Source organism: Barbus barbus (genome assembly GCF_936440315.1).
Source record: "Barbus barbus genome assembly, chromosome: 24".
In the NCBI taxonomy this organism is placed as follows: domain Eukaryota; kingdom Metazoa; phylum Chordata; class Actinopteri; order Cypriniformes; family Cyprinidae; genus Barbus; species Barbus barbus.
Genome location: NC_136752.1, coordinates 18456638 through 18466370, shown reverse-complemented (window position 1 = coordinate 18466370; position 9733 = coordinate 18456638). Strand labels below are relative to the sequence as shown.

General features: G+C 36.2%; 1 protein-coding gene across 1 annotated transcript; it reads left to right on the top strand.

Moving 5' to 3' along the window:
* The first annotated feature begins 3304 nt into the window (after positions 1 to 3304).
* LOC306843857 (TATA box-binding protein-associated factor RNA polymerase I subunit B-like) lies at positions 3305 to 9179 on the top strand. The gene is made up of 15 exons (XM_079375551.1): positions 3305 to 3431; positions 3516 to 3614; positions 3852 to 3939; positions 4055 to 4152; positions 4232 to 4324; positions 4743 to 4842; positions 4931 to 5105; positions 6686 to 6785; positions 6876 to 7023; positions 7161 to 7335; positions 7486 to 7520; positions 7607 to 7688; positions 7767 to 7837; positions 7919 to 8144; positions 8274 to 9179. Exons 1-15 carry the CDS (start codon positions 3414 to 3416, stop codon positions 8446 to 8448), a joined length of 1683 nt encoding a protein of 560 aa, XP_079231677.1. The 5' UTR covers positions 3305 to 3413; the 3' UTR covers positions 8449 to 9179.
* Positions 9180 to 9733: the final 554 nt, after the last annotated feature.

Sequence of the window (9733 nt, the reverse complement as noted above, 5' to 3'; positions counted from 1 at the left end):
CACCAGAGCCAGACAGCCGACCTCCACAGTGGAGCGGACAGAGCAGAAGCCCACCAGCACAGAGCAGACAAAGCAGAAGACCACCACGGCGGAGCAGATGACCACCAGAGCCAGACAGCCGACCTCCACGGTGGAGCAGACAAAGCAGAAGACCACCAGTGCGGAGCAGACAGGGCAGAAGACCTCCACGGCGGAGCAGACAGAGCAAAATCATGTAGCCTAGCTTTTTAATGTTTTTGTTGCTCTCTTGACAATATTTCAGCAAGATTTGTGTAGGCTATAGTATTTTCTATCTGCTGTTTAGAATCAGAATAAGCAAAGTACAATTCTGGAACGAATGACTCTTTTAAGTCGATTGTTTTCATTTGAACAGATCAAACCGGTTTGAGATTAAATCACTAAACTGAATCGGTTTAGCTTTGTTGCATGTGTATACACACATGTACTGAATGTTATACGATAGCAAATATTCTTTCATGGTTAGGTAATTACAAAGAAAAATGAAACTGAATGGGTTTTGAATGGGTTGAATTGATCACAAAGTTTCCAACGTAAATGACTCACTCCAATGAATCAGTTAAGTGGTTAGTTCAACGGCTCTGATCCAAACTATCTCGGGTGTTGCATGCGTACACATATGGACTGTTACATTTAAGTTAAATGTCATATATGTTGGCATAGCAAATATTGTTTCATGATTGGGTTTTAATTACAGAGAACCTGTAAGATAAATTTCCAGCAAACTCATTAAACCAGTCTAAACTGTTTAAATTGATAACGATTCCAGCGTAAATTATTCACTCCACTGAATCGACTAAGCGGTTACACTAAACTACACCAGTCAAGCATTGCATGCATAAATACTCATGTACTGAGTGTTATATTAAGGCTAAGTAATATATGTGACCCTGGACCAAAAAAACAGTCTTAAGTCACTGGGGTATATTTGTAATATACAATAGCCAAAAATACATTGTATGAGTCAAAATTATAGATTTTTTTTAATGTCAAAAATCATTAGGACATTAAGATTATGTTCCATGAAAATATTTTGTAAATTTCCTACTGTAAATATATCAAAACACAATTTTTGATTAGTAATATGCTTTGGTAAGAACTTCATTTGGACAACTTTAAAGGCGATTTTCTCAATATTTAGATTTTTTTTTTTGCACCCTCAGATTCCAGATTTTCAAATAGTTGTATCTCGGCCAAATATTGTCCTATCCTAACAAACCATACATCAATGGAAAGCTTATTTATTCAGCTTTTGAATAACAAATTGAACCTTATGACTGGTCACATATATAATTTTGTTTCATATGTTGGTTTTAATTACAGAAAGGTCTTCCTCTACTCTCTCGTGCAGCACACAGCAAGCAATGGCTGGTTTTTGGCCAACCTCAGCTGCCGTGAACAGCAGGATGCAGAGTCGTGATGGGAAAGGCAGTGAGAGCATGTAATATTTATACCAGATAAGAACCAAGTGAACAAGACTCAGTATAATTTTCTGTTCGCCCGCAGCCTCCTACAGTCCCTATCCACGCCATGCGACATCTGTGGAGGACGAGTGGGATTGTAAAATGTGCCATACTCAAGGAAGAGCAGTCCGCTGTGCTTTAGTGTGAAGAATAATACCCACACCTGCAGTTACTGACTGTTTCTGATTTCCATTGGCAACAATGCTGCGTTTTGCATAGAGAACACGAGAGAGAGAGCATGGGAGGCAGTAAACCATGAAATTGGCCCAGTGCTGAAAGAAGCAGCTTTCTCCAAAGAGGTGGGGAAGAGGATTGGAGGGAGGTTTGCTGATGCACACATTAAAAAAATAGAAAAAACCTCACACATATGCACACAAACACACACTGACACAAAAGACAAATGCCACATTGCACAGTGAAGCCACCTTCAATTTGTCTGGCACATTTATTTACTGAAAATGTGTTTTAAAAAATCCTTTCATTTTGAACATAAAATAAATCTTCTGGACAAAAACATCAGACATTCATGAATAATATTATAAATATGTTCTGCTTATAAGCTACACATCATAAAAATGTTTGATTTGACTACTGCAGTAAATTTACTTTGTATTCCAGTTAGAGACCTTTAAAGAGATATTTCACCCAAAAATGAAAATTCTGTCATCTACTCACCCTCAAGTAGTTTCAAACCTGTATGAATGTCTTTGTTCTACTGAACACAAAAGAAGATATTCTGAAGAATGTGGGAAACAGAGCAGTTCTGGGGCACCATTGACTTCCATAGTATTTTTTTTTTCCTACTTTGGAAGTCAATGGTGCCCCAAAACAGCCTGGTTACAAACTTTCTTCAAAATATCTTCTTTTGTGTTTGGCAGAACAAAGAAATTCATACAGGTTTGGAACTACTTGAGGGTGAGTAAATGATGACAGAATTTTCATTTTTGAGTGAACTATCCCTTTAATGTGAGGCATCTCCTTTTTGCAGTTGCTAATTTCCAAGGTCTTTCACAATGTCATAAGTTCATAACAGTCATACAAACAGTGTTATAGCTGTTGTCATGGAGTAAGGAGAGCAATGGAAAAAATATGTATTTTTGGGAAGAAAATTTGGCGGGAACGTATAGTTCAGGTAGGGAGTACCATGACATTGTTTACGCCCAAAGGTACTGACAGCTTCATGGACTTACACGCCATCTAGCGATTACTATCCATGACGAAACATTTCTTAGTTATGCAGGAGGGCCACATTGCATATAGTCGTAGTTTTTTATTGGCTTAATAAATAGCCATTTTAACCGTTTTTTATTGCCGAAGCAAGCATTGGTGGAAAATAAAACAGAATAGATTAATAAATATACAATACATTAATTATAGCACTTGGTAACATAACAAATAATAAAAAAATATATTTAAATAATAGAATACAATAATAAGAAAAATATAAAATAATAAGAGATATAATAATTCTTTTTTTTTATTTCTACATACACTGTGCACACGTGTACTACTACTATTTACTATTGTCCTTTTGCATTATTGACACACTGTTTTCCTATTTGATACTGTAAAGCTGCTTTGACACAATCTGTATTGTTAAAAGCGCTATACAAATAAAGGTTCACTTATGTAAACTAATTATTTTATATGCAATTATTACAGTTTTTACATTAGACCTATATATAAAACAATATATAAATAATAATAAACCATAAAAATAAAAGCGTATAACATAAAAAGGAATATTAACAGAATTAAAATAACCTAATTTTGAAGTCATAACATTTTAGAGGACATTGGACTTTTATTATGAAAAATATTTCAGAGGCCATATTGAAAGCGTGGTTGCCCGTGGTTTGATTACATAAAACGAACAGAACTGAATGTGCGCACGATTTGATATGAGAGTTTTCAGTAGCTCGTGTTAAAGTCATGGACGAAGAACTTACTGTGAGTTTCTCCTTTAGGTAATATTGTTTTTGGCGATCTGTGCTGTTATGTAGTCGATATCTTACTGTTGGCCTCTTCCTCCAGGATGGATACAGTGAGCCATGTGGCCGTTGCGCTGCTGTGGACTGGGGAGTGACAGACGAGGGTCAGTTCTTCTGCAGGAGCTGCCACGATGTGATCGAGGTTGGTCAACAGACAAACATTATTAGATATCTAGGGCTTTGATATTTTACAAATCCTCAATGTCAGTGCAGTATTTCTTATTGGTAATGTCTCTGGCCCTTATCTTAAAAAAAAAAAAAAAAAGGAAAAATAACTGAAATTAATTTGCTGTAAGGGGGTGTCATTACTGGCACTGTAAATGAATTCTGCATTATACACTTAACAAATAATGCAGTATTTTTTCACAACTTGTTCTAGAAAACGAAGGAGGTGGTGGATGTAAACACCCTTCATAGTCGAGGCAGCAGGGTCTCACGTATAACAAAAACTAAAAAGAAAAGACCAGGTCAGTCAAAGTCTTCTGTCCACTTTTTATCACTGTTTATAAGCTGTGTAAAACATTTAGATTTGCAAGATCCTTCCCTTTCTCTGCTATCATGGTTTCTTCTGTCTGTTTTCAGAGAATGAGCGAGAGTGGTTGGTATGTGAGGGATTTCAGTTCATCTTGAAACACCAGGCCAAGGCTTTGGTCAGTCTTGGTGTCTGCATGAAATTTGAGGTTGGTAGTTTAGTTTAGCCTACTAAACCCACACAATGTTATAGATGACACAAAAAAGCATCATATTTTGTTTTGACAGACAGAAGTTTTGTGGAATTTCTGGAAGAGATACCTGCAGAACACACAGCAAGCTTTCACCAGAAATCCAGTGTACACTCCAAGGTTTACAGTGGTACGTTTATTTATGTTGAAATTAATAGAAAGGGCTGTAGATTTTATGTAGTGTATAAACAACACAATCTTTCTTGTTTCTCTGTTTAAGTATTGTTTATATCCTATTATAGTGTTTATTACAAAATTCTGAAATAGCATTGTTTTATATTTTCTTTTTAATTTGTTTCAGTGATTTTGTTTTGTGCTTTTGTCATTTTTTTATGATTTTTTTAAAATACATGTTTAGCTATAATTTATTTGTATTTTAGTTTTAATTATTTAGTTCAACTTAAATGTATTTATTTCAATTAGTTGCCAAGCATACATTTCTAATTTTCATTTCAATTTTCTATATTTTATTTTTACTTCAGCTTTATTTCTATCACCAAAAATGATTAACAACACTGCTCTGCTCTCCCTACATTTTTGCCCTTAAGTTCATGAAGGCGCAGAGTGACTTGGAGTCTAACGCTCAAAGTGAGCAGTCGTATCACACCGAAGTTGCTTCAGAGATGTCAGAAGAGATGTCACTCTCGGGTACAAAAGTGATTACTCTCTGTCAGCTGGCACATTTACATCTTATACAGTATTATTGATTGAACTGAACTTTGTTTTTCTGCTGCAGGTTACTCCAGTGAGGCACAGTCATCCGTATGTTCAGGGTCTTTGGATGCGGTTGTGTACCAAAATATGAGGGGAACAATGATGCACAATCTTATGACCATGCCACGGACACTGGCCCTGTGCTATCTGGCTCTGCTGTGGGTCCGAGAGGCCATCACTCTGGCTGACTTATTGAGGTTTGGAAGGACAAATACAGCTCAACACAAATTGGCCGTTTTTAAAAAAAATATTACACTTACGAGTGACTGAGCAGGATGTTTATTACCAATAAACAAATTTCGGAATCCATTACTTTTAGCATTTAGGACAATGCACACTGAGCCACCTGTTGTGCCATCAGCCCATATCGTGGTGTGGTTTCTTGGCCGCCACTGACTATGCATTAAAGGCCTTGAGATATGGCATACTACCCCAATGAAAGCCAAATTTTAAACACTTTTACAGTACCAGTCTTTTTATAGACCCTTGAACTTGGCAATTTTTATGCCATCAGCCCATTTCGTGTCATGGTTTCTTCACTACCACAAAGGATGTGTTTGAGCAGGTAGATCTCTGCAAATTCATGTGCTTCCAAGCTATCATTTTATTTGTAGTAAGATAGCAGTGACGCAGAAAGGAAATAGGTTATATAAAAGTAGAAATTGTAATGCGTAAGCATGCAAAACATTCCCATGCACATGTGAATAGTTTCTTGAGGGCACAAAAAAGTTTCTTGTGTGCATGTAAAGGGTGTATATTTTATTTATTTATTTTAGCGACTTGTATATTGTCACTTCGAGAAAATCAATGAAAATAAAAATATTTACAGATGACTGTATTATATACCAATTATAAGACTGAAAATAATTTAACATAAATGGTTAATTTGATCTGAAAATCCCCTGAGAGGTTTGTAAATTTGAGTCTGGAAAAGTATGGAATTTTGAATAGGAAAATGTGTAGGAGCCCTGAACAAAGTTATGTGCTGCCTGTTTCAGAGTAAAGCAGGGCGCTGTTCTTTTACACATGAGCAACAGCTCCGGATTTTGTGGTTTTATTGTCTAAAAGTGGCTCGGCTTACAGTAAATTCCACTCAACACGATCGCTATCTCTGCATCTAGATCTAAAAAAAAAAAAAAAAAAAAGAGTTGGATCACTTACAACAAGCATTTAGTAATGCAACATGCGCCAACCATTTTACAAAATTGTAACCGATGGATAGAATATTGTAATTTTACATTTAGTTTTAACTAACTTATTTTATTAGTAGTAGTAATTTAAGATTTATTTTGGAGATTATGTAAATCTAACATTTTATTTAGTACAATTTTTGTTGTTTATTTATTATTACTTTGTAGTTATATAGGTTTAAATTGTGTTGCCCTACAATCACAGCAAAAGATTGATTTTATTTGTTAGAAAATTTTGATGTTCCCCAAATCATGCAGTCCATTTTTAAGATTGATTAAATGTTTTTGTTTGTTTGTTTGTTTTGAATAACACACCAAAGTATCCTTCTTTATTTGCATGCATTTAAATGGGCTCAAATTAGATTTTATGCTGAATTGATGCTACTTATGTGTTTAATATGTTTGCTTTGGACGTTTTTTTTAGGCCCAAAGTTTTGTCCTAAGCAATGATTCTGCTTTGTGTGCAGCATTAAACATTGCTGTCAGTGTGTTTAGATGTAATATCATGATTACATGATTGCTTTTACACTGTGTATACTTGTACCGGATAATTTAAAAAACATCTGATTTCATCATATTTCATGCAGGATGGTCTCAGAGAGGCGTGTTCCTTACATGAACATTCATGAGGTGTTTCCAGAGGAGATGAGACTGTTCGGAAAAGATGTCCTGTTCTTTAATGTTCGGGTGAGGAAGAGAAATCTGGTTTGCATTTCTTCAGTCATGAAGAAATGTGTTGTATTACTAATTGCTTTGACGACTTCTGGTCTTCTACAGTTCCTTCCGTCCTACTCGCTGGTTCTTAAGGAAGCTGTGACTCTGGCTCGGATCTTGCAATTACGCTCCTTCCCAACAATTTCTCAGGATTGCCTTCTCCACCCGATTCCGCTCACTGTCCGCTATCTGCTGGAGGCAAACCTCCCAAGTGGGTGTTTTTGACCATAATGTTTGTGGCAAATGATGGCTTAAGATTTGAAATAAATTTGCCCAGCACATATAGTCGCCTTTTTATCTGTTTGTTTGATACACTTTTGACTTATACTTATTTCTGATTCTCCTCAGATGACCTTCATTTTTGGGTCCACAAGGTTATAAGACAGGCTGCTATGGGGGGCAGCTCTTTTCTGACCTTTGACCCCAGCAAGAAGCCTTGTCTCTTGCGCTATGACATTCAAGCAGTAGCTGTCATCATTGTCACCTTGAAGCTCCTTTTCAAGTTGGATGATCATGTGGAGTGGTACATAACTTCATAATTTGTAACTAAAGGTTTTGGAGTTATCGAAGTCCATGCAAAAAGTCAATTTTTTACTCCACTGGATTTGTAAAGTTAAAAAGTTGTAAAGTTTTTATGCTAATTATGTTTCCTTTTTCTCACTGATGTATCAAGGAAGTTATCTGAGAAAGCAGCCAAGAAAAAGAAAGGTAACACTTTAAAAAAAATAATAATAATTTATGCATGTCATCAGGGTTTTTTTGGTTCACAACATGCTCTTATATGCGTTTCACAGCTTTCAAGATAAAAAAGTGGTTTGAAGTTGTACAACCTGTCTTGGAGCAAGCCAGAAAGAGGGAAGAACAAGAAGAAGCCCGGTAAGACAACCGTTTCAATAGTTTACATGACTTTTTTTGACATCTTTTACTACAACTCTTTTCATTCTGCACTTTCAGACGAAAATGGGATACCACTAAGCCTTTTATTACATCTTTGCATCGCAAGAGCTTGGTTCTCAAAAAAAGGCGTAAGCTGATCTGGTCACATCTCAGTAATGATTTCAAAACTGTATCTGTATGTCATCTAATGTCTGCCTTCACTTCTGCAGGCATTGCTGAACATTTGGAGCAAAAATTTCAGAAGTTGGCACCAGAACAATCGTCTTCCTTAACAAACCCTCGTGCCAGCTTTCACTTCAGCTGGGGAAAAGAGGAGGGTTCGGATGGACCCAGTATGTATAACAATCGTTTGGACTCTACCATTAAGAGAGACCAGTTTAAATACCTCTCCAACCGAAAGTACTGGCATCTTGAACTGAGAGCGTGCCCACACAAGTGAGTCATCTCAAATGTTTTATTTTCTCAATGACAGATACTTTAGTATTGTATTTTATTATATATAATAAAATAATGTAATGTTATTTACTATTTATATTATAAATCATTTGTTTTAATTCCTCACAGGATCTGTGGGCATCATTTCTCAGAAATTGAGCCCAGTTTGCCCAGGATGTACGTGTGGGTTCTTGATCTCTTCTCTTTCATTCTGGGAGTGCGTCAGGCAGAAGTGCACAAAGAGGTCCTCAACGTTGAACGTCGTTTTTTGAAGAGGAATCGTCAGCCCAACCAATGTTCTTAGAAAGAAAACCCATGTTCATGAAGAGAATATCACTGACGGAGTATGAAATCTGCATATCAATTCCCAAGATCCCTTTTGTTTCCCTGCATCAACAGCAGCAGATTGTGCTTTTGTCATGTCAGATTTTCACTTTTGAGCATTATTTTCGATAATGTGTTGCAGTATTTTTATCTGTTATGAGACTTGGAATAAACTGTCTGTTTCCTTCAATGTTTTTTTTTTTTATGTATTTTATATTTTGATAAAAATACACCACTTACATTGAATGTAGCTACACAGATGAACCAACAGAGGGTGTAACGCACCTGACAATCAAGCGCTGATAGATTCTTTTGTCCTGCAGCTCACTAAAAATGTTTGGTCTTTTAATTTGTGGGAGCAAAATTGACAGTTGTGAAAAATGTAAAGTAATTTTACTTGGTCTTTCTACTGCCTGAGGGTTTTGTCTAACTAGTTTTCGTTGTTCTTGCAGTATTTTGTCCCAGAATAAGGAGAACTCATGCAGGATAATGTTATTAGATTACACTGTGATTGAAACTAATATACATAAACTGTCCTTTTGTACTTGCAACCCACTGCTGTCACACTGTCCTCAACATCAGTACTACAATATGCCTTGTTAAGCCTCAAAAAGTATGCCTTAAATATAACATGGTAAATGTTTCTTGCAAAAAAACACATTTATATAACAAGATTATAAGGGTTCTTATGACAAGAGTTTATATTGTTTTTAATTATGTGCATATGATTTCTGTTTCTTTTGACCAGCTAATGTAGTAATTATTTTAATATAGCTTATATATAACCTACAGCATACACACATTTTTCATTTATGTTAATGAAAATGGTAAAAAGAACTCAATGCAGGAAAAAACGAAAACACTAAAACTTTAGTTGATAACTACAAGGACTACAGTATCACCAGCCAAAGAGGAATTATACTGTAGCCAGTAAGTCCAGCATAGATGATCTAGAGAGAAAAACACGAACTGCAGGGCAAGAGTGATGGAAGAACGAAGAAATTTAAGAAAGATGGAGGGGGCTGGGCCAGAGGGGAAACCAGGACAGAGAGTCTGTGTGCTGTCATGGGTGTTTCTCTGGCACTATTCTCCAACCAAACCAGCTGACTGTGAGTGTGTGTAAACACCGTCCACATGCTTTCTGCAAAAGAAGCCATGACATGCACAAACATATAGCCTACACTCAGAAACTCTTTGTTAAACAACTTTTTACCCGCCATACTTCTCAGAGTTGTTTTCCCTTCTCACGTGTAGAGGGGCAGTCT